The sequence below is a fragment of the Chelonia mydas genome, chromosome 18, assembly GCF_015237465.2.
Source record: "Chelonia mydas isolate rCheMyd1 chromosome 18, rCheMyd1.pri.v2, whole genome shotgun sequence".
In the NCBI taxonomy this organism is placed as follows: Eukaryota; Metazoa; Chordata; order Testudines; family Cheloniidae; genus Chelonia; species Chelonia mydas.
This window is the reverse complement of record NC_051258.2, coordinates 10,722,084-10,747,382: the sequence shown is the minus strand read 5'-3', so window position 1 is coordinate 10,747,382 and position 25,299 is coordinate 10,722,084. Positions and strand designations below refer to the sequence as shown.

The window sequence follows — 25,299 nt, the reverse complement described above, 5'->3', positions numbered from 1 at the left end:
GAAATCTGAAGTCTGCCTATGGCCATTCACATCTGTAACCTGTGTGTCTGGCACATTTGAGCAGACTGGGGATTCTTGTCTCAGAGAATCAGAAAGGTTTAGAGTCTGAGACAGCTGTTCCAGAGAAAGCATGTTTTGAAAATGGCCTCCAAAATGTGAAGCCCTGTGAGGCTGTACTCTTGGCATTTGCCAAGGGCTAGCTGGCGAGAGTGAAAGGAATTTTTTTTTTTAACTATCCAATAAATAAAACAATTACTTTTATAACTAAGCCAAGCCACAGTGCCGATAGTAGTGTACAAAAACTGAAAAGGAAACTCAAACACCATAAAAAAAATTAAGCTTTTAGATAAAACCAAATCTGCTTAAAATGTAGTATATCTAAGTAACAGTTATTATTACATTGGATTTCTCTATTTAATACTCGTTTTTGAAAAGGAAGATATCTAACCTTAAAAGAAATCTTTAACGTCTCCTCAGTGGAAAATAGTATGATGCTGATAAACTCTACAGTCCTGGGTAAAATCCTGATCCCACTGATGCCAATGGGAGTTTTGCCAGGATTTCACCCTCAAGGTCCTTCGACATACCATTCTACCTCTTGCTAGCATATCGACAAACCATTTTCTGCAAGGTCTTCACAGCCTTTTTTAGTAACTGCTACGTTATGGTTTGAACCGGGCAAACTCTGAGTAAACTATTTTCACAACATCCATTTGGGTTCTCTAGTAAGGTTTAAAGAGGAATTAGATTCTTTTGAGTGGCATGATTTTTCTCTCCTCTCATGCTGCGTTTAAACCACACAGAAACAAAGGTGGAAATTGCAAGATTAGTCTTTTATGGATTCTCTTCTATGGACAGTAAAGTTGATTAGACAGAAGGGTTGACCCCATTGAAGTCAATTTAGTCTTGAATTAGCTGACTTCAGTGACCTTTGAATCAGGCCCAATGTGTTGTCAAGTGCATCACATCGACATAGGAAAAAATATTTTCCTCTAATCTCCTTCAGTAATAGTAGTAATGTAATTATAATAATATATTTTAATAGTTAACAAAAATTCACAAGTGTAATTTTTAAAATGGATTTTTTAAATATGTTACATCTGTCACTTTTGCACCACGTGCCAGAAATATAGTGGTTACTTTTCTTTTTGCTTTCTTACTGTTATCAAATCTAGCGATAAGAGATCAGGTACTACATGAATATTGCACTTGACAATTTCTTGACCTTTTGTTTAAAATTAAAACATACAACAAGATCAATATTTTAGAAGTGTCCAAAGGAAAAGAATGTGTGATTTTGATGAGTCCATCCTTTTTAATCTACAGATGAGTCTAAAAAGAAGGGTGCAGGTGGTTTGTCATCAGAGGTCAAAGAACTGAGTGATGATGAATATAAAACACCTCTTGCAACTCCTCCCAATACCCCACCGTCTGAGGCTACCACAAGTAGTGGAATCAAAACATCTGAATTGGCTGGCTTAGAAATCAGTGAAGAGCAACTACAGGCACACTTAATGAGTAAAAAAATGTATGAGAGATACACGTTGTCATTTATGGATCTTCAGATCATGGTTGGACGAGTGAAAGATAACTGGAAACATGTTCAGGATAGTGATGTGGGTCCAACTCATGTGGTAGAAAAATTCAATGTTCATTTGCAGTTGGAGCGCAGATTGATATACACCTCTGATCCAAAATACCCAGGAGCTGTCCTATCTGGGAATTTACCAGACCTGAAAATACATATCAATGAGGATAAAATATCAGCTTTGAAGAATTGTTTTGCAAGGCTGAGTACATCTGAAACTAAGTCCCCAGATGCTTTACACATAGGGAAAGAGAAGATTTTCACAGAAGTAGACCAGCGTGGAAGTTTGCATGATTCTGTAATGAATTTAACACAGAGTGTTATGATGGTTGAACAACGTACTAGGGAGGTACTTGTAGAGTCTCAACTTCTTTTAGCTGAATTTAAAGTTAACTGTATGCAGCTAGGTGTTGAAAGCAATGGGCGATATATCTCTGTACTCAAGGTTTTTGGCACCAATGCCCATTTTGTGAAGAGGCCTTATGATGCAGAAGTGTCCCTAACTGTTCATGGCTTATTACTGGTTGACACTATGCAAACATATGGCTCTGATTTTGATCTTTTAATGGCTTCTCACAAGAATCTTAGTTTTGATGTTCCAACAGGAAGTCTTCGAGATAGTAGGGCACAGTCTCCTATTTATGGACCAAATGAAGCCTGTCCAATTTATGTGGCCAGTTTGACAGAGAAATGTGCAGCAGCCTCAAATGTTTCATCTGGTAATTATGCAAAAGATCAAGAATCTTTGATTAAACTGGAATATCAATTTGTGAGTGCAGAATGCCCGTCAATGAATTTGGACAGCACACTCCAAGTGATATCAGTGCAGGTGAACAACTTGGATATCATTCTTAACCCAGAGACAATTGTTGAGCTGATCGGGTTTCTCCAGAAATCCTTCCCAAAGAAAAAAGAAGATTCTAGCCCTCAGCCTTTAATGACTGACTTGGAAAGAAATTTCAGGGAGCAGGAAACCTTTCAGTCTACCCATGCACGAAATATAGAAGTAGCAGTGGACATTCACTGGCTAAATATACTCCTCCTTAGGACAGTTGGAATGACAAATGGAGAAAAATATGGCAGAAAAATTGCAACAGCGAGCATTGGTGGCACCAAAGTTAACGTCTCCATGTGTAGCAAGTTGGATGTAAATGGCTCTCTTGGCTGCTTGCACCTTATGGATCTGACACAAGATAACGTTAAGAACCAGTATGTTGTCAGCATAGGGAATACAGTAAGGTATGAAAATCTCATCAATGATATTGGCTACTTTGAATCTGTATTTGTCAGGCTCGATGAGGAAAGTAGCCTCCCAGATGCTTTGAGCTTCAATTTTGTAGAGCAGTCAAAAGAAGAATGCTGCCTGAACCTCAAAATGGCTTCTTTACATTACAACCACTCGGCTAAATTTCTGAAAGAACTAACTTTATCCATGGATGAATTGGAAGAGAATTTCCGCAGCATGCTGAAGACAGCAGCGACAAAAGTTACCTCTGTCCTGGCAACTAAAACTGCTGAGTACAGTGAAATGGTTTCTCTGTTTGATACAACACCACGATCAAGAGACCCTTTCAATTTAGAAGATAATGAAGAAGATGGGTTTGGACCATCGTCTCTCAAAACTGATACCATTAAGCTTATCTTAAATGTAAATGTTGAGTCACCAATTGTATCAATACCTCGCAAGCCAGGTAGCCCTGAACTGCTTGTAGGGCATCTAGGACAAATATCTATTCAGAATTTTGTGCCAGGAGAAGATGAGTCTAGAAGTGACAGACTGCAAGTTGAAATTAAAGATATTAAAATGTATTCTTTAAATAGCAACCAGTTTATGGTCAGGAAGGAGTCTGCCAGTGAGATGACTCAGGGGTTACACCCTCCTTCAGGTACTTCCAGTGTTACTATCCAGGAGGAATCCAACTTTACTCGTCATGATTTTTTTGAATCATTACATAAAGGTCATGGTAAGTAACATGGAAAAACTCTGGTTTATTTCTTTTAGCTAACAAGTAGTATTACAACCTGAGCATATTTAAATAAATATCTGTTTAAAAAGAGGCTTTTCATAAAACGTGCTGCTTGGGGAATCTAATTACAATGTGGACAAATTCACATTTATTTGTATCCAGATTTTGCATTCCTAATCTGAAAACTGAATAGTTGCCTCCATGCACAGCTTTGCTAAAATGTAATCAAAACTACAATTTAAAAAAAAAAAATTTTTTTTAGAGCAACCGAAAGAGTCAGAATTAGATCAGCAAAAGCAGAATTATGTTGTCTTTTCTGGGCTGTGCTTATTCAGTCCCATAAGAAAAGAGAGCCAGTTGCAGTCTCCAGGTAATTATATATTCCATGGTGATGTAATTTTTGCCTTTATTTTAATTTGACACATTTCAGTATGATGTGATTAGTATTTCATACTGTAGATGTTGGGGATAAAAAATGTATGTATGTCTTTTAATAACAGCTTTCCACATTCTGAACAACACCACTATCCAGTTTAAATTGGAGAAGATCCCAACAGACAGAGATTTAGATTTGACGTTCCCTTTGAATAATGAAGACTTTGGAATATCAAGCATTATGAGAATCGAGGGGAAATTTGTCAACCCTCTTCAGGTATAATAATTTAATATTTACCAGCATTAATATAGATGTTTTACTCCACAGTTGAATAGAGCAATTTTTTTATTAAAAATCCTTTTTTGATGATATAGAAGAACAATGTCATGGACTGGGTTGCTTAGGGAACTGGAAAATGGAATGCAGAATTCTACCTCTATATTGCCAGTTCAAATCTAACCCAGGGCAATGTTGTCCAGAAGTTAGTATCATAAGGCATTTTGGTAGTCTGCTTGAAATGAGTTGACGGTCTTTCATTCCTAGTCATCCTCCGTCCACACCACCAAGAACCCCCCACTACCATTGTCCTAATTGGCATGCTTGTTAGGAATCTCAACAAAGTCGATTCAATCATGTAACAGGGTTCACGTCCTGCCCCTCTTCCTGGGGCCCACTTGCTGCCCCCAATAAGGCTCAGAGAGGCTTCAGGGTTGTGCAACGCCTGTGTCTTTATTTACTTAGTTATCCCACCACCAGTGTCTATCTATAGACAAGCTTTACAAGATTAGTTACCTCCTTTACAGGCAGAGTCAGCATTCAGCTAGGAGACCTCCAATTCCCTCCCTGAGTGACTGCTCCCTTGCCTGCTGGCTCCCTCCCGGCCTTTATAGCCCTTGGCTTGTGAGGCCAGCAGGTGTTTCCAATCCTCAGGCCGGCATCAGGCCTTTTCCATTATCCCCAATCTGTTTCCCCTGATGGGAGCTGACTGGGCAGGGGCTAATTAGGTGCTTTTGCACCAACACACTGCTACAAATAACAGTAGGAAGTTGGCTTTCCTCTCATCCCAGAAGTGTTTCCTCAAGGTCAAGTTGTTTCGGATGGTGTTGGGAAGCTTATACTGTCTCTGCTCATGCTGTACTTGTTCTGTGGATAAACAGAAGAATTAACGCTTCAGAGCTGTCATTCTGGTAACTTTCACCAGCATTAATTTAAAAAAAAATCCAATTCCGGCAAAAACTATGGCATGAAGTGGCATTTAGAAGATGAAATTGTTTCTGTAACTGAACACAAAGTTATCATTGATCCAAAATATTGTATTTTTCTCCTTGGGATTGAATCCCCTGATTTTTAGTTTGGTGTTTCCAACACAAGCTTTGTGCTACTGGAGATGTTGAAATCTTGAATTTGTGGAACAGTTCAGTTTGTGTACCAGCTTCTGTGCTGTAGGCAGGATCTCTCTAGTCAGGCCTATACTGGCTTCAGTCTGAAACAGAATGTAGTGTATTTCAAACATTCACCATGAATTGAGCCCGTGTTGTTTTTTAAAAGACTAATCCTCTCCCTGTGACATTGATTAGTTGTTGTGGAAATTATGATGGCCTGACACGGCAGATTATGACTTCATGTGAAGAAGCAGCTGTAGAACAGATCAAATGTTAAGAATTTAAATGCCTTTTTCACGTGAATGTTCTTAAAAATCGAGTAACAATGGTGGAGGTGGTGAATGGAGGGAAGCAGATACACCTAAGCAGTATTGATTCTGAGTAGAATGTTTTTCAAGATTTGCTACATGATGTTTTCAGAACTTTAATGCAAGTTAATTGTTGGGGCTGAGTGTACTTGAAACAATGATATTTTAATAGTAAGAAAATATTGAGATTTTTTTTACACACTTGCTGAGCTTGGAAAATATTAATAGATACTAGACTTATGACTGTTTATTTTTAAATGCAGGTGGTCTTAGCAAAACACGTATATGAGCAAGTTTTGCAAACCCTTGACAATTTAATTTACAATGAAGATTTGAATAAATTTGCATCCAGTTCTACATCTTCAACTTGTCCTAGTTCTCCTTCAGTAACGCTTCGCAGTGTAGGCTCAGAGTTCTCGAATGAACGGAAGGAGAATGGATTGTTCAGCCATTCAAGCTTTTCTGCTGTTCCAAACAAGTCAATGCCTATTAGGGAAACAAAATCTTTTACCCAGATTCAAGCAAACTTTCATATTTCAGAACTCCAGGTTCAGTTATGTGGAGATCTTACACTTGGAGCACAAGGTCTGGTCAGCGTAAAGTTTCAGGATTTTGATGTTGAATTCTCTAAGGATCATCCACATACTTTATCCATTCAGATTACCTTGCGTTCTCTGCTGATGGAAGACCTGTTGGAAAAAAGTCCAGACTCTATGCACAAGAACCTCATGGTGTCCCGTGGAGCACCCAAACCATCCGGTTTAGTGCACAAGGAATATCTTTCCCAATCTTGCCCTTCAGTATCCAATGTAGAATATCCAGACATGCCACGTTCCCTCCCTTCCCACATGGAAGAAGCACCAAATGTCTTTCAGTTGTACCAAAGACCAACTTGTGCCTCCCGTAAAACACAAAAAGAAGATGCTGACTCTGAATATCCTTTGACCCCCCCACCTTCTCCGACATTAAACAAGTCCAAGGTGCCTTCTGGAAAAAATAACTTTGATGATTCATTGGTTCATATCAATATATTCCTAGTGGACAAGAAACATTCTGAATTTTCTTCTCGCTATAACAAAATTAACCGTAGTGTGGATGTTGATTTCAACTGTCTAGATGTTTTAATAACTTTGCAAACCTGGGTGGTGATATTGGATTTTTTTGGGATTGGATCCACTGCTGATAACCATGCTATGAAGCTGCAGCCTGAGGATATTCAGCAGATGGTGAAGTCGGAAGCAAGTATCTTATCAACTTCTGAAGTTCAGGATCCTGTAAACACCAAGCTGAACCTTAAGGTACTAGAAATAGAGATGCTGGACGTTGACCACGTGTGTTTCCATAACACATTGCTTTATGCAAATTTTAGTTGTGTTTTAATTCAAGTTAACATTTTATATTTACAGTGGTGGTCATTCATATGTATCCTACACACAATATATATAAAACCTGTATGGTAACTCCCAATTATACAAAAGTCTTTGGAAGAAAATACAAAATCTTTGCAAAATAGGGGTTAATAATAATGAATTTGCATTTTTTGTGAATTGGGGTAAGGGAGCAGATTTGACTTTTAGAGAAAAGAGTTTTGGATAGCCAGTGTTTTGGAATACTGGAGTTTGCCTGTTCTTAATCAGAGTAAGAGAGACTGTCAGCTCACGAAAGCTTATGCTCAAATAAATTTGTTAGTCTCTAAGGTGCCACAAGTACTCCTTTTCTTTTTACTCTGTAGTAGGAGAGTAGTCAGAGCCTCAAACCCCTTCTCACCTTTGCAAGCCTTATGGGACACACCAGGAAGGCTTCCTACTCCCTGCCAACCTTATCTGGCTGACTGGACCCCCAATAACTTATCACCCCCAGCCATCTCAGATAGCTGCTTATGCTCGGCAGAATCTGATGGACTCCTAAATAGGGTCATCCTCCCGTGTCATGGATAAACAAGCCTCATAAGGCCTCTGGGGAGAGGTTGGCTTTGTTGGGTCCCCAAAGAGCATCCTGAGAATCACTGATGGAACCATGACCCTCCTGAGGCTTGTATATTCCATGCAAGTGAGCAGGTTTGAGGGCCCCTGCCAAGCCTCAGGAGGCTTGCCTGGGTTAGGGATTAAGAAGGCCCCAATGAATCTCTTGACACTTTGTGAAGGATGATTGTTTGGGAGACCTCTGAAGAACCCTCCTAAGGAAGATTGGGGGGGTTAAGCAATGGTCCTCAAGGCTCAGTGGAGCCCACAATCCTAGAGCTAATGTGGGAGGTTGATTGAAAATCTTAAGATCCCTAAGGTGCAGCGGGTGCTCAACCAGCTCCCTAAGACTCGCACTCAGTTGGGGTTGAGAGGCCCCCCAGTGAGTCTTATAAGACTAATCAGGTAGTTGTTGCACCCATCTAGGTCCCAAAGGCCCCAGTCAAAATTGGGGCTTCATTATGCTAGGCACTGTATAGACACATAGGAATACAGTTTTTTCTCCAAGGGTCTTGCAGTCTAATTGTGACAAGGCAAAAACGTTAAGAGGGAAAGGGAAGGAGGACGAAGGTAATTGTAATATGTCCTTGTGTTTAAAAAGGATAACCGAGTGTACAACTTGAGGGGTTTCAAATAATTTGAATGTTTGTTTTTTTAATGTAAATAAATGTCTATTAAAAAGGATGACACCCACCTCCTGACCTACCCATTGTTAGTGAATTGATTTAATTTAGGAGTCACAGTAGAAGTGTGTCTTGAAAAGGCATATGGAGGAGGATAGGGTAGTGGACTTAGAGATTAGTTCAGTTGGACGTTAAATGTATAATGGGTATAATGGAGGAAAGTGTAAAGGCAGCTGTGGGAGAAATGGAAAAATGGGTGGTTAAGACTGTTGTTTGAAGAGTGAACAATGCAGTAAGAGACTAGCAGTTGTGGAAGGATGGGCAGAGTTGTGAAGGACCTTGAGAGTAAGGACAAAAACCTTGAACTTTATGCAATGGAGAAATGAGTGACAATGCGGGATTCCAAGACGGGGCTTAGATCATCAGAAAGACAGGCGAGGAAGATAGTCTTGTTGTGTGGAGGTTGTGAAGGGGATGATATGGGTGTTAAAGGCAAAAGTTCTCACTTTTAAAATTGAGGTTTTGTTTTCAGTAACAGAGAGAACACTTCTTTAGATCAGTTCAGAGTTGATTCCAGTTATGTGATCATATTACATACCACTAATCTGTTTCTTTTTGCTTGACCAGGTTCATTCCCTATCCTTAGTGTTGAATCAGACGACCAGTGAGCTAGCTAAAGCTAATGTGTCAAAACTTGTCACGTATCTGGAAATGATTGGTGAGTATAGGTGGTAGTTAACATTTTAAAAATGCATACAATTTAGAATGAGAGGAATCACTGCATTGGAATAGGTTTCAGAGTAGCAGCTGTGTTAGTCTGTATTCGCAAAAAGAAAAGGAGTACTTGTGGCACCTTAGAGACTATCAAATTTATTTGAGCATAAGCTTTCGAAGTGAGCTGTAGCTCACGAAAGCTTATGCTCAAATAAATTTGTTAGTCTCAAAGGTGCCACAAGTACTCCTTTTCTTTTTGTGTTGGAATAGTGTCTTGAACTGGTTTTCCTTTACTGGGAGCTTGTTTTTGCTTGTTAGGTCAGGCAAATTTTAATGCAGACTTTCAGTGGTTAATTGGTATTGATTAAATCATTGCATCAGGTAGCTTTCAGTGTTTTTCCACACATGACTTGTCCTGTGTCAAACGGTGTTCCCTGCAAACACTGAAATAGGAATACCCTCCTAAGACTGAAAACTGTAGGGCTTAGTGTTTCAAATCAAGGGGTTTAGAGATTAAGTAACTCCCAGTAGTTGGAGGTTCCACAAGTGTATAGAATCGGTTCGTTTTCTGTAAATGACAATTTATATCCTGCCAGTCTAGTTTTTTTTATAAACCTTTATAGAAATGAAAGATGGTTGTTGTGCACAACTATTCTGCTTTAAACAGTCTTGCAGCCGTTCTTTTCTAGTCTTATAAATTAACCCCATCCAGACATGTGTATTGTCATATTTTAAAGTTAACTTCCAGCACTTTATGCAGCATTGGGTGCTAGGTTTGGAGGATTAATCTCACAACCTCTTTTTGGAACTTTTGCATCACTTGTAGCATGCTGAACGCTTAATTCTTGGTGCTGAGATCAGCTAAGATCTAAATCTGTTTAGTTTTTGAAACCTTTTTTGTTCTGTTTTATAAAAAGTGACTGATTTTCTCAATGAGAGAGATCTTTTTCAAATCTATAAAATGTTTAGTTTTCAGAATGTATATACATCTCAATTTTTAGGCATGGGGTTGAAATGTAATTATTAGACTACATATGCAAACCTTATTTTTGGCAACATAAATTGTTTAGATTAGTACAATCTTTTTGTTACTTGTAGGAGTGATTTGCTTTGATTTTGGAATGTGAGATTTTGTGTTTTCCCATCTCTTTTGTTCAATAATCTGTTAAAGGTCTAGGTTATCCCAGTAAAGGTAAGCCTGTTATACAGTAACAAGGGATTTACTACAGAGAGTTAATTAATATTAATATCCTCTAAGATAAATAATAAATGGTCTTTCTTTTGTTTTTTAGATGGAGATTTAGCCCTACAGGGAAGCATTGGAAGCCTGTCCCTAAGTGATCTTACCTCTCATGGAGAGTTTTACAGAGAACGTTTCACTACAAGTGGTGAAGAGGCACTCATTTTCCAAATTTACAAGTATGAAATGGAACATTTTTCTTGTTGCACAATGTTTAGCGGGTTATTAAAACAAAACATCAAAAAACATTTGAATGTTCAGTTTATAAAGTGCTCTATCTTGAAAGCCTGTGATGTTAAAAATGTACTCATGTATCTGTTGCAAACTTTTTTTAGGGGGTTTGACTGGAAATTTTAATTGATGCTGGGTGTCTGTCAACACACAGCAGCGAAGGAATTTTTTTTAAATGTTGCTTATGGTTCTGTCAAGCGTGATTTGAAAAACAAAGAATTTTGACCTTTCCCTAAATAAAATAGAACTTGTTTTTTTAAACTGAATAGTTTTGTCATTTGATACAACTAATGTTAAACAAAGATTTTATTATTATTATTATTATTATTAGAGCAAAAGTTAACTTTAAAACTTCAGAAAGCAGCACGTTGTGTAGATAAACACACTAGACCGCATCATGAGTTCTTTACAAAAACAAAGTTCCCATTGACATACTGGGCAAAATTCTCATTTTAAGGAACTCCGCATCAGACCCATGAAAAGTATATACAGGCAACCCCATGGTCCTCTTTAGGTTTAGCCTAGGGCTGTATGTGTGGTGCCCTCTAAAGGATGGAATATTTTTGTAGTGGCAGGCTACAGAGCATATACAAGTGAGGAGGGAAGATATATGGGAGAGAGGGGACCTCCTTCAGTGTCACAATTCCAGCAGGCCTTGACTCTTCAGGGGGATCAGCTAGTGTTATGATAAAAATCTGAACTATTCTAATGACATTTGGGTTTTTTTGTGTCCTCAAAACTTCCCATTCAGTATAAATTATACCTCTGGTACTGTTTGTGAACTGCAGTAAGTTCGTTTCCACTGGTCTCACTTACATTTTAGACTTCGACTTTTTCAATATTATGTACTTCCTAAAGCTGTTGTGCTCAGTGTAAATGCCATTTTGTGCTATGTTTTCGGATGTTTCAGTTTTAAATATCTTTTCTTCATATTCTGTCATTAGAAAATAAGTAGATTTAAAAATTGTTCAGACAGCATTAAGATTAACTTAAACCAACAGAACACATTGAAATTCAGAGTTGAATGTTCTTCTCTTTTTTTACTGTCACTTATGGCTTAAGTATTGAAACACATAATACTGTATTTGAGAGATAAAATATCATGGTTCTGGATATCTGTTGAATGTAGGCATGACCTACTAAGTTAAAGATAGAGTAGCAATCAAAACTCAGAATTTCATTTTTTTTTTACTAGCTTAATTTAATTACAGTGATATTTATACCTGCAAAATAAGTTACGATTTAGTTAAGAATTTATTCTTTCAAATTGTGCTCTAAGTTCATTTTTTAATTGTGCAAATGTAAGGTACTGTTAAAGTTAAAATTGTCACTTCATTGAAACAAAAATTTGCAAATGTTGCTGCTCAATTGTGGGTGAATTTAAAAATGTAGGAGTTTTTAATTTTTGTATGATCTTAATATTTTATTTTTTATCACAGATATGGGCAACCTGATCCTTTGCTACAAAGAGAGTGTGATATTCGTGTCAGCTTGCGGATGGCATCAGTTCAGTACGTGCATACTCAGCGCTTTCAGGCGGAGGTGGTGTCTTTCATTCAACATTTCACTCAGCTTCAGGATGTCCTAGGGCGCCAGAGAGCAGCAATTGAAGGACAAACAGTATGTTTTTTTAACATTCATTCTTAGTACAGTGTAGACATTCCTTGCCGTTGAAATACAGCATGCACTTTGTTTTACCGGATCACCTCATAGTAACTTGAGAAGTATTAGGCTGTAATGAGATCTGATTTCCAAGGATTGCAGGAGATGCATAACACTGTTAACATATTAGATGTTATGAGGGATCTAATTTACTGGAAACCATTTCTGATTTCCCCCTCCAAAATTCCATTTTAAATGGGCATGTGGCAGTGTACATTAGTCAGGCATGTTAGTGGTTGCTAATCCCTGTGATATGATGGCATATAACCTGTTGCAGTCTTGACCCATATTGTGTGACTGGGACCAAGAAATAAAGATCAATCAGTCTGTTACCAGCTATCTTGTGTGTCGCACCTGTATTATGATAAATAAAATCATCCATATCTTGTGGAAATTCTACTTGGTGAATTTATCAGGAAACTGTATCCCAGCTTTACAGGGGAATGGGTTTGATGATCTAATTGATCTTTTCAATTTGTAACATATGAAATCCTAAATTGTTCTCACTCTAACCAATGAAAGTTAATCCTTACTGTATCTGGATCTCATCTTATACTAGATGATTGAATATTATTTTAGTAATAAATATTTTTTCAGAAATGTAATGGACTAATACTCTGAAAATATACAAACATCTTGGAGTTCTGTTGGAAGAAACAACAGCCATTTTCATAGCACATCTTCTTTTGATTATGAAAAATATATGAGAATTTTGGACTTTTATAAAGAATTTCTAATGGCTTCTTATTTGGCACTTTTATACATTTATTTGTGTCAGGAAATGAAGAGATATTACATATGGTTAATTTGTTTTTCACTGGCCTCTGAGGAAGGGGATTGATTATAGTGTGCTTTTGTCTGACTGTAAGGGTAAACTCTGAAGGTGAAACAGTAAATGCTGGCTCAGATTCCCTGTTTTCTGAATTTAGATTGGTACTTCTGTGTGTTGCAAAGAATGCCTGATTCTTTCTGGAATCCTTAATTCTAGTTGGTTTAAATAGGCTGATTTGAAGTAGACCGGTAAAAACTCTTTCATTTGCTGATCAAATTTCAGCCTAATCTGCTTTCACTAATAAAGAGCTGATGAAAAGTGTTGTCAACTATAATGATTTACCGACGTGATTATTTACTTCCTTTCAATCTGGGATGACTGTGAACAACAATTTGTAGCTAAACTGAAATTTAGATGTTTTTTATATAGTTCAATTTTACTTTAGTGTACCATATGAATACATACGTGAGTTTGGCTGGGACAGTAAAATGTTTTATGCTTTACTCTTGTCTTCCACATGACTTCTGGCTTGTTTTCAGTGTTTGTCACAGCCCTTTCTTTCCAAACCAGTCATCTGTTTCTCTATAGTTTAAACAAGAATTCACTATTGTAGGTGGGGAGAAAATTTATAGTTTCTCAGATTTCTGTCCATCTGTATATAGTTATTTGGTCTTAAATTAATATAAATGTTAGCTGTTATCAGCATTTGTCAGTAAACTAGCCATTTTTTAATTGGACTACCTCTGAATGTATTTTAATAATATAACGGTCAAGAAACATCATAAGAGGAAGCTATTTCATATTAGATGCTAGAAGCAGTAGAAAATAAATCTTACCTTTAAAAAGGTTATATAAAGAGAGATTACATAAATGCCTAGTCGTATTCCAGGATTACCAAAAATGATTGCATCCTGGTAAATTATTCTGTGGCACTTGAAAGTATATTTTAAATTGGATGTTTATTCCACCAGGTGAGAGATCAGGCGCAGCGAACCTCCCGAGTTTTTCTTGACATTGAAGCTGGTGCTCCTGTCCTGCTCATCCCCGAAAGCTCCAAGTCTAACTATCTTATTGTGGCTAATCTTGGGAAACTAAAAGTCAAGAACAAGTTTCTTTTTGCAGGCAGCCCAGGTACCTTCTCGTTAAAAGACAAGGTAAGAACAATTTTGTGTATTATCTTTCTGAATTGAAAGAATATCTGCTATTGATGTGGTTTTTTTAATGCATCAATCTTAGCTCTCTATCTAAATGTGGAAAGGCCCTTTGAAGTTTCAAGAGAATTTTCTTTAGTTCTCCATACCCACAGACTATTACATCACAACACGCTCTAGAGGATAAAATGGAAAACAGTACTTTAATTGACCGCATGTTTTTCTTTTGAAGGTCAGTGTAATGACTTTGAGCTCTGGTTCCCACCTCCAACAAGTTTTTCCCATCTCCATCAAGTTTTCTTTTTCTATATTATTTTGCGTTACAATCTTAGCTATTTTGCGGCTAATAAAATTAATTGTGTCAGAATATTGAATGAGATGAGCAAAAAGTCCTTCAGCTCCTTTGCGCGGCTGCCAGTCCTCTTCCAATAGTTAGTCATTAATGTCAGGATCTGAGCCAGCCATCATAAGTCAGAAAAAATTCCCATGAGGTCAGTAGAGACAAGTAGGGCTAGATCTCCAAGAATAACTTATAATATGCTTGATAAGCCAGGATTTTGAGAGCAGAAGTGGTGTGATGTATTTTCTCCTTCCTCCCCGTCTCCCTTAACAAAGCCAAGCATATGTTCTTTGGTGGGGAGCAAAATTAAGCGAGACTGATATTGAGAAGGGCATCAATGTAATTTTTGTGTGAGGGAATGTATGTGGAACCCTCCTATTCCATCTCTACCTCCGAAGTAGGTTGTTTGGGATCAGTTACTTACAGAAAGCAGCATTTGGCAGGAGAAAATGGAAAAGGGCTGACAGACTGTGATTGCAGCATAAAAATGAACTGTTGGTAGCCGGTGTCAAACACACTTCCCCCTTCTACTGATGTTCAAAAATGTTGTTCCACTGGTTTGGACAGTGGACTTGTAGCAAACTGAGACAGATCCCTTGCTGTCGGGATGCTTGGTGCCTCTGATCCTTTATCCTCATTTCTTCCCCCAACTGTGGCTGAGATGGCCAGCAGGGAATGTGAGGTGTGTCTACTACAAGGTGATAATGGAATTCTAATGGTGAAATGACACACTGCAATGTTGCTACATTAACAGATTAAAATGGGATTTACATTAATATTTGGGGATTCAGGAGAAGCTGTGTGACTATCAATCACTTTAACCCTTTGCATAAGCAGTTGTATTAATAAAGGTTGAATAATAGAAGATGTGTGTATCATTTGGGGTCTTTAATTGAAATTTTTTTCCCCTGCCCCTCATTTGTTTTTGAGGATTTGATTTTGCAAAGCAGTGCATATGAGGATCCCATTTTACGTGAGGTACTAATACATCTTTGCAGAGGTGTTAGGTGTTCATTTAAAGAAAAAAGATCATTGTGGAATTCAGCACTTATTAGTTAGTTTATATATTAAAAAAGGCGCATTTCTTTTGTTTCAGTGATTTTGTAGAATTCCATAAGGATTGGATTTGAGTTTATTTTGCAGTGGTGTTACACTTATTTCTCCTTTAAGTTTTTCTCACATGCCTGAAGATGACCATATTTGGATTTTTTTTACATAACTTTGTGGATTCATGGGTGATGTGATGTGATTTTTCGATTGCATGTTCTTTCTTTAACTTTTTTTATTAATTAGGGATATGATGAAAGTTGCATATGAAGAATCCTGTCCAAAAATGCCTTAACCTTTATAGCTAGAAAAATTCCTAATTTAGAGCTAAAAGGAAGGTTTTGAGGGAAAATTTAAAGATACGAAAATTACTTAATGGCTTATGAGAGGGGTAGCATTCTGTAACGTCTCAAATACGGTGCAAAAGTGAAAGAGCAAATTCTAGTAGTAGCACTGTAGGGGCAGGAAAGTGAGAAATCCAAGACTGCTGAAGCAAATGGGGAAAATAGGTGGTAATTAGCTCAGGCAGATGAAATGTAGTTAAATCTAAGAGGTGTGTTTTTTTAAAAAAAAAAAACAAAACAAAACCCCAGACCTACAAAATAACTTTGAATTGGATTTGGGGTATACAGAAGGTATGTAACCCCCAGTAGTGTTAAGTGAGAGCTATTGAAGCATTAAATGGGGGAAATAGACCCCATAACATTAACATATTTTTAGTTCATTTCCCACTGTTCAGAAAACCCAGATAAATTAAAAAACAACCAACCAACCTTTCATGTAGGTTTGAACTAGTAAGGTCCCTTGCAGCCCTCTGATGTTAGATTTTGACTTTTGAAGATGGAAAACTCTAGTGCATGAAACTTTTACAATCTGAGTGAAGCAGAAAAGGTATAATACTAAACACAAACATAAACAAAGCTCCTCTTCTTTCTGGGGAATTGTAATTGTAAAGATGGGAAATTATTCCGAGGCAAAGAGATTTGGGTTTTGAAGGTGTTTATTAGTGGGGAGTTATCTTAAATTGTTTTGCTGCACTTAAGATGCATTTTTGTCATGTCAAGGTGCCTAGAGCATATAGAAAGGCACCATTTTAAACGTTTCTATAAATGAATGAGTAAATTATGATTTTTGTAGTAATTTGCTGTTCACAGTATTCCTCATCTGAGGAATATGATTATGAAGAGTAGTTACTATGCTGTAAAAAAAAGAAAAAAACAAAAAAGAAAACAAAACAAAATCTTTGACTCTACAGCAGTCATCATTTTACCCAAGTGCTCAAAGGCCTGAAAATAATTAGCACAAAACTGATCATAAGATGTATGCAATCTGATCCTTCCAGCTATATCAGAAATATCCAAAATGCACCCCCCTTAATAATTTTAATGAAATATTTTTCTGAAACTTTAAAAAACATTAATATCTGTGTAGATTTTTTACTCCTATTTTTCTAAATGTATTATACTGTAAATCTTGTTCTAGTGAAAAATTGTTGAGGTTTTTTAAAAGCAGGGGCAAAGAGCTCATGTGATCATATGACTTCATTTTGGAACTGTTTATAATATTTAAGGTGGGCCACAATTCTGAGTGACACTTTGTTTTTCAAATAGATGACTTTGTTTATGGTTAGTGGTTATATCACAGCTTCCACCCTTTATACTTTTTAGAAAATTACTTCATGAATACTTCATGTATTAATCTCTTTTAAAATTAGAAGTCCAATCTCTGTTGTAACTCACTGTATTCCTTTCCTTAGCAGGGTTCTGTTCCATTTTCTTCACCACTGGGAACCCCAAAACACAGCGTAAAGAAAACAACAAGTGCAGATGAATCGAAGGGGGTCATGAGCCTGAAAGAAGGGTTATTCATGAAATCATCTTCTGGAACCAATATTATGAATCTGAAAAGTGAGTCTGGACTGAGTACATTGACTAAGCAGCAAGGACACACACCAAAATCACCTGTTGCACAAATCCCTCACAGTCCAGGTACGTGAGAGATAATAGAACGGCCTACTTAACTCTTCCTCCTTTTAATATCAATTATTCATTTTAGTTTAGGAGATACCTTATATGGCATGGTTACTTCATGATTTTAGGGTTGACCTTTCTGTCTGCTACTGCTCATGTGAAGGGTGTAGGAATGTCTGTCCTTCCTCTTTGTACAGTTTGTAATTAAGTTTCATTTCACTGTAGCATAATATCATTGATAACAGAAGCCTGGGAACAGAAGAGGAAAGGCATTTGAGTGCCATGGTGAAAAAAACCTAGATAGATTTCCCTATCCACTGCTTGCCCACAGAGTTGTACTTCAGAATTGAAGGTTTCATTTAAGATTTAAAAAAATGAGATTTTAATGAAATATGAAAACTAAAAATGTGTCCAGTACTTTAGGTCCTATGTTGTTTGTTTTGATATTCAAGTTATTGTATGCCCTCCCATATTTTCAGGCCACAGATTTTCGTATTGGCAGGACATAACTGCATTATAGAGGAAGCTGAAGGTTTGGGCGGCAGAATAGTGGACATTTGGGATTTTGGTTTCTAGGAATGAGTAATAAACAGTTTAGATTGGTGGGCATGAGTTAGTTAACGGTGTCCAATCCAACTCCCACTGAAGTCAATGGAAGCATTTCTGTTGTCTTCAGCGGGAATTAGGTTGGGCTTTAAATGATCAGCAGTGATAAAATTAACAATGTTGAGATTTGTACGTTTGTTTTTAGGTTTCAGAATTAACAACTCATTGAGAAGAGTGGGGAAGTTCACAATTCCCTTCCCCCTCCCCCATTCTGTCTGGAAACTCAAAGATGTTACTACATGATTCATGTTTTTAAGGTTATGTTTGCACTCACAAGGATTAGAAACATAACTTTTGCCTAAACATGAAAGTTAAATTCTGGTGCACAATTTTGCTGCATGAAGTGGATTCCATGACACATTCTGCACCCATGTAATTGAGGAATTCATGGTATAATATCTATGAGTTAATGCTTATGTGCATCAAATGCTACGGTGTTGGATGCAGCAGCATAAACAGAACAGAATTATTTCCATAATAAAGTCAACTTTCTTCTGCAGTAAAGTAAGTGGTTTCATTAGTTCAAAATGTTTTAATCTTGCTTGATATATGAATCTTGTGTACTCTTACAGAGGATCATATCTGCCTGTTAGACTGCATTGTGGTTGATCTGCAGAACATGGACATCTTTGCTGCAGAGAGATACTCTAGAGAGTATTCTAAGGCTATGGAGGACACCGGTGCAGATCTGACCTTCCCTTCCTACTTTGTCAGGCAGACAGGAGGAAGTCTCCTAACAGAACCTTTTGGATTGAAGCTGCAAGTAGAGAGAAACTTAGACAAGTGAGTTATAGTTATCTGGATAATTTCTTACTCTATATACTGTGGTTTAATATATATTGTTAACCCCACAACAGATTATATAGTTTAGATTTCCCCCTTATTTTTACTGATATTTTGAAATATTGTTACCCATGTTACACAGCCCAGCAGTTTGTAAGTAAATATGATAAGAAACACTTCACACTATAGTTTTGACATATATTTGAAAATAAGGACAAAAAAAAATCAAATTTAGGTGCCTAGGATTAAATACTTACATTCATATTGAACAACCTAAGTATGTTCCTTGATTTTCAGAGGTGCAGAGTACCTTTATCTGGCACTGACTTCAGTTGGAATAGTTGAATGCTTAGTATCTCTGAAAAACAGGCCACTGCTCAGAAAAGGCTCCATGCTCCACTTAAGAGCTCTTAGGCTGAGTTATATTGTCTTTCGCTGAAGTTTCTAACTTGCCCAGTAAACCCTTCTCCCACTCCTCTCCTGTTTTTCCCCCTCTCCTTTCCCCATCAGTGGAAACTCCACTTCCCTCTTAACTAATTTTCCTTCCTACTGCAGAAGTGGTTTTAATTACCCCCCCCCATCCGCCCCCCCGGTTCCACTTTGACCTCCTATTTGTTTCTCCAGGCCTATTCTTCCAGTGCACTCTGCTTTCCATCAGCTGGTTCTAAGCGTGAGTGGAAGGAGTTAGAGGATATTTCAAAGAAACCTCCCAGCAGTGGAGAGGCAGGGCCAATTAGGAATTATTCCAAACAAGAATCCTCACTCAGCTCCAATCATCTGATGGTCAGAAACCCATTCTTACAGGCACAAGGCTCTTAGCAAATCCCCCCACCCCCCAAACCATGGAAGCGGGCCAATGTGCAAAGTACTAAACACTTGAAGGTGAGGAGGGGGGGTAGTATTAAGCCTTAACATGTTGGGTTTTTTAATAAGTGTTTTAAAAAAAAATGCTTTAAGCATTTTCTTGAATGTCTATAATTCTTTTAATTATTTTATATTTATCTAGAAAGTAATCAAGAACTTTGAAAATTTTACTTTAAGCCTAAAAATTACCAAAGTCACTTAAGTGACTTAGGTGCTTCAGTCAGACCCATTGACTTTCAATGAGACTTCAGCACTTAAGTCCTTTGGGTGCTTTTGAAAATTTTACCTTAAAACACTTAAACACAATAATGAGTCTATGATTTATCACTTAAATTGGTGATATGTCTTAGATGGAAGAATATCTGCCATCTTCTCATATACCATTGAAACCCATAGCTGGATGAGAGATGCTGCAGTTCAGTCAGGGAGGTGGAACTCTTTCTGTGGAACTGTTTTCTTTTTGTTTATTTTTCCCCAGCAGTAGGCATTTCAACTGAAGGTTTTATGACGTTGATTCTTTCTCTTTTGTAGGGAGATGAGTCATATAGTTCCAGACATATCAATTCATGGCAATCTGTCATCAGTCCATTGCTCTCTGGATCTGAGTAAATATAAACTGATTCGAGGACTATTGGAGAATAACCTTGGGGAACCTGTAGAAGAGTTTATGCGACCTTATGATCTGCAGGATCCAAGAATTCATGTGAGAGAAACTTTGAGTTCTATTAGGTTTAAAAACAGGCGCAAAAAAGTTCTGTCTAGAGTTTGTTAAAAGACACTGTTTCACTGGTAGGTAAAAATTTTAGTTGAAGAACAATGGAGGTTGTGAAGCTCTCTATTTGTTTGAATGTGTTTGGGAGTTGTCTGTCTCAGGAGCAATTCAAGGAATAAAGGGGAGCATGTGTGTCATTTCTATCATAACCTGCTATTGTCACTGCTTGTTTCGGAATTGTTTTGAAAAGAGATTATGAACAGTAGTAATTGTCCATGGATGACAGTGGCATTTAAACAGGCGTGCTGATTTTTTTTTTTTTAAAAGTGTTCACTATTATAACAAACATGAAAACTGTGAGTTTTAGTGAAAACTCTAGTATGGTTTTTCTTGGATGCCTTGTAGCAGAGTCCTGAATGTCCCCTACTCATTAGGCACAGGATCAAATACCATCCTCCAGAAAGACCCGACAGCACACCATCTGGAATGAATCAGTGTTTGTCGTTAGTTAGATGGAAGGAGGAGCTGAATAACAAATTTAATCTTTGCACCTTGTGGGGATCCCGAGTACTGTCTCCACAGCACACCGAACCCCTATCTACCATGGAAGCAAATTTACATTTTTGAAAATTTACCAAAAACACACAGGGTTCCCCAAAGATTTTAGACAGGGTTACGTGAATCCTTCCTAGTACTAATATGTGCACAATATAAGTGTTTGTTTTTAAAAAGCACATCCTTAACTAGTTAATTATTTGATTAGTACTTGAGATTAAATTTAAAGCTTCCATGGAAGGGAATTAATTGGAATTGAAAATGTAATTGGGTTGCTGTTTCTTGTAGAGCTTTGGTGAAAAGCCTGGCATGGAGAGTACATTTAAAATAAATAAATAAATGAAATTGTTTCACAGGCAAGAAAATTATGTTCATTATAGAAGGAATTTGAAATTATTCTTTTTTATAAAAACCAATATAACAGGTTAGTTGACGTTACTGTGGAACTGAATTACATTTATTCTAGTTTGTGGTTACAATTGTTCTAAAATTTAATTTTTCTGAAGTATGTTAATCAAGTTTAGCTGAGAAAACACTGTATATGACCTCATAAATGTTTGCTTATTTTGCTCATTAGAAAATTCTTAAATCAAGGATCTGAAATAACCAAGGTGTTTTATAAGGAATCTTGGTGTTTTCCATTTGCAGACTGTGTTGAGTGGAGAAGTGTATACCTGTATGTCTTTCCTTATTGACATGGTTAATGTGAGTCTGGAACTGGTTGAACCTAAAGGAAAGGATGGACTCAGCTCATTAGCTAGGTATGGCTTTGACTGCTGCTTTTAGTCTGAATTAATGTTATGATATGAAGGAAATAAAGTATGGTGATTTATTATACAAATTGATTCTTAAATATCTGTACAGAATGCATAAGCTAGATGGAGTCTGAATTAGATGGTTTGATGGGAAAGTATTGTATTACTCTAAACCTCTTCATTTCCTCGCCTCTCCCAAGTTGTATTTTGGGATAAGAACAGTCACTTAATAGTTGAGCTTTGCATGAAAAACCCCAGGGTTCAAATTCCAGATGGGTTGACTCAGCCCTTTATCCTTCCAAGACAGATGGGATTCCATGCAGTTTGTGAGTTGAAGGGCTTTCAGGTTAATCTTTTAAAAAACAGAAGTCCTGTCCTCATTTCATGGACACTTAAGAGTCCATGGCTCTTCTTTTTTGTAGGCGTATATGTTGAAAGAGTCTTAACAATTAATTATTTTTCTTTTCATTTGAACCTACCAGGTTTGACTTTAAGAAATCCAAGTTGCTTTTTGAGAGTTTCTCAAATCAAACAAAATCAGTTAACTTGGTTTCACATTCTATGATGGCATTTGACACTCGTTATGCTGGGCGGAAGACAACCCTAGGCATGCCCAATGTGTTCAACTGCATCTTTCAGTCATCAAAGAACAGCAGTAATAAAGGAGCAATACAGATTGAGTTACATTTCAGGTAGGTGAATCCAGGAGCTCTTTTCTTTATATCATATTGACGTATGAATTAATAATTTTTTTTATATATGTGCAGTGTTGTTGTAGTGATGTCAATCAACATGAGAGATAAGGTGGGTGAGGTCATATCTTTTATTGGACCAACTTCTGTTGGTGAGAGAGACAAGCTCAGCTTACACAGAGCTCTACTTCAAGTCTGGGAAACTTACTCAGAGTGTCACAGCTAAAGACAAGATGGGACAGATTGTTTAGTGTAAGTAGTTAACACATTTCAAGGGACAATTCAAGGTGAAGTGGCTTTTATAATCAGATAACATCAGTATTTCTTCATCATAAACTCTTCTTTATCCTTACATTTTATAACTTTTTTAAAAAATTACCTGCCTACAAATGAAGTCTTTATTACATAGATACATACATACATATCATATGTATTTAAATTATGGAATTTTTATTCAAAGGGATTATGCACCTGCAGTTAAAATAACTTTCCAGTAGATGTCATCCTTTCCTTTCCTTTTTTGGGGAGTTAAAGAAATCCAGAAATGGCTCCTCATCTACATAACCTGTTTTAACAATAAATCCCCATGCTCCCTCATGTAAGTGGGCATTGATCTTTCACTTGCTGTCTTTGTTCATATAGTTCTCTTGGAATACTTGAAAGCATCAGAAGTTTGAGTTTTGTCCAGTTCTAATTATATGTTTGAAATGTAAGGTACTTCATGATAATGTAATCATGTAAGGAAAAAGCATGTATTTTGCACATAGCAACATTTAGAGTTCTAAATGAGACCTCTTTTTGTTATTTTTTATGAGTGGGTGTGTGTTGTCTTGTTGGTTAAAGGAAGGGAGAGGGAAGTAAGACTCTTGTGATGTATTCCGAGTCCTGGCACAGTTTCGCTGACTGAGCTGAGACAAGTCATTTGACCTCTAACTCTTTCACACTTCGAAAAATTAGTGTGATACCTCATAGTGTTCTTGTGCAGCTCTATTAATGTTTGCAAAATGCTTTGAGCTCTTCTTATGAATGTCACTAGAGAACGCAGCCTGATACCAGTTTTTGTAGTATTTACAGTATTTTTGTAGCATTAACAGTTCATCATACATAAGCTTTTTGAAGGCCTGTATCTTATGACTGTAACAGGTACCTGTGTAAATATAAATATTTGTTACATAGGGTCAAGGAATATATTGTACTGTAACTGTGTAGACTAAAGTGGATCAGGAACATTTGATGGCTTTGTCGATTTCAGTGGCTTTCAATCTTTCCAGACTACTGTACCCCTTTCAGGAGTCTAATTTGTCTTGCATACCCCCAAGTTTCACCTCTCTTAAAAACTACGTGCTTACAAAATCAGACATAAAAATACAAAACTGTCCCAGCACACTTCTTTTACTGAAAAATTGCTTACTTTCTCATTTTTACCATGTAATTATAAAATAAATAAATTGGAATATAAATATTGTACTTACATTTCAGTGTATAGCATACAGAGCATTATAAACAAGTCGTATTAAATTTTAGTTTGTACTGACTTTTGCTAGTGCTTTTTATATAGCTTGTTGTAAAATTAGTCAAATATCTAGATGACTTGATGTACCCCCTGGTACACCTCTGCTTCTTTGAGGGTACATTGGTCTATTTGAACTAACTTAGAATAGCTACAGATGTTTAGCAAGAACAATTATTATGGTTATACTGGAGATTTTCAAATGTAGTGCTTCATATAATCATATGAAATGATTGTGACTGACCCTGGTATTTTTGTAAAAGGGGAGTTAGTTTGAATATTAAAGATTGTAGCTTTGTTGAGATCACATCATATGAAGTATAGTTACTAATCATTTGCACTATTTATTTTTACTTTTTCATCGCTGAGTATCTCCTTGGCACTAGATAAAAGGTTTTGCAGGGTTACGTGATAGTCTTACCCTGGCTCTTGCTTTAGGAAATATCCCAGAGAACCGGTGAGGGTGAAAGGATTTTACTGTTAAAGGCTGGGCATGTATGTCGCTTCTCACACAGGAATTATGATTCTTTAGGGACTGTACAGTTTAGAATGTGTCAGAAAATAGATTCATGGGTATTTAAATACTTGAAATATTTTCCAGTTAACATGACCAGACATAATTGACATTCCAGATAATTAAGTCAAATTTTCTGTCCCTCCAGAAGGGATATTCAAAATGTGGTGCTAAAAAGTTCAGTTAGGGTAGCATTTTTTCGGAATGACAAAGAAGCTGCCTATGCTACAAAATGTGGTCAGAGTGTGAGAGGAGACAAATTGATCTCTAATCTTTTTAAGAGGCACTGAGCCAGGTTTAAATTTCTCACACACTACATCAGAAGTGATACCGAACAGATGTCAAAAATAACATTTAAAATTTAAAAGTTGACATTGTACAAAAAACTTTCATTGTGGTAAAGATGGTTGTATAAGTTAATTTATAATTACATGAAGCCATCTATTTGTACCATTGTTCCTTGTTTATTTCGTTTTCATAAAAGTTTTGATGATTTTTGAGTTGTTAGGTTTACATGCACACAGCAAGCTCACAAACTTAGACTGATGTAAAAAACAGACTTTTTAAAAATCTCTAATAGAGTTCCAGAAAACTACATGTTTCAGAGTAGCAGCCGTGTTAGTCTGTATCCGCAAAAAGAAAAGGAGGACTTGTGGCACCTTAGAGACTAACAAATTTATTTGAGCATAAGCTTTCGTGAGCTACGTTGAGCTGTAGCTCTCAAAAACTTATGCTCAAATGAATTTGTTAGTCTCTAAGGTGCCACAAATCCTCCTTTTCTTTTTGAGAAAACTGCATGTAAGCTGATTACATTCACATAAAATCCACTATATTACTTGTTCACCTGATACATAGATCCTTAATATCAAAATTAATTCCAAGGTGGAAAGTCAGATGCTAGAACTAAAGAACAGATTTTACGGCATGTGAAATTGATTTGATACAAGCTCTTCTTTTTTTTTTTTTTTTTTTTGTT

At 36.8% G+C, this 25,299-nt stretch overlaps 1 protein-coding gene across 13 annotated transcripts in view; it reads left to right on the top strand.

The window, feature by feature from the left end:
- The window catches only part of VPS13D (vacuolar protein sorting 13 homolog D), a 199,207-nt gene that overhangs the window by 24,216 nt on the left and 149,692 nt on the right, over window positions 1–25,299 (top strand). For 10 of the 13 annotated variants that reach the window (XR_006286399.1, XR_006286398.1, XR_006286400.1 and 7 more), the window contains exons 19-30: window positions 1,327–3,552; window positions 4,056–4,207; window positions 5,885–6,919; window positions 8,833–8,923; window positions 10,212–10,338; window positions 11,830–12,010; window positions 13,796–13,978; window positions 17,119–17,350; window positions 18,511–18,721; window positions 20,117–20,288; window positions 21,501–21,613; window positions 22,090–22,299. Coding sequence is in view for 10 of the 13 variants with exons in the window: in XM_043531476.1 (XP_043387411.1) it covers window positions 1,327–3,552; window positions 4,056–4,207; window positions 5,885–6,919; window positions 8,833–8,923; window positions 10,212–10,338; window positions 11,830–12,010; window positions 13,796–13,978; window positions 17,119–17,350; window positions 18,511–18,721; window positions 20,117–20,288; window positions 21,501–21,613; window positions 22,090–22,299 (4,933 nt within the window). In the remaining 3 variants the exon portion in view is untranslated. The remainder of the gene's footprint in view (window positions 1–1,326; window positions 3,553–4,055; window positions 4,208–5,884; window positions 6,920–8,832; window positions 8,924–10,211; window positions 10,339–11,829; window positions 12,011–13,795; window positions 13,979–17,118; window positions 17,351–18,510; window positions 18,722–20,116; window positions 20,289–21,500; window positions 21,614–22,089; window positions 22,300–25,299) is intronic. The other 3 variants (XM_037881403.2, XM_043531478.1, XM_043531479.1) reach the window with 1 other exon arrangement.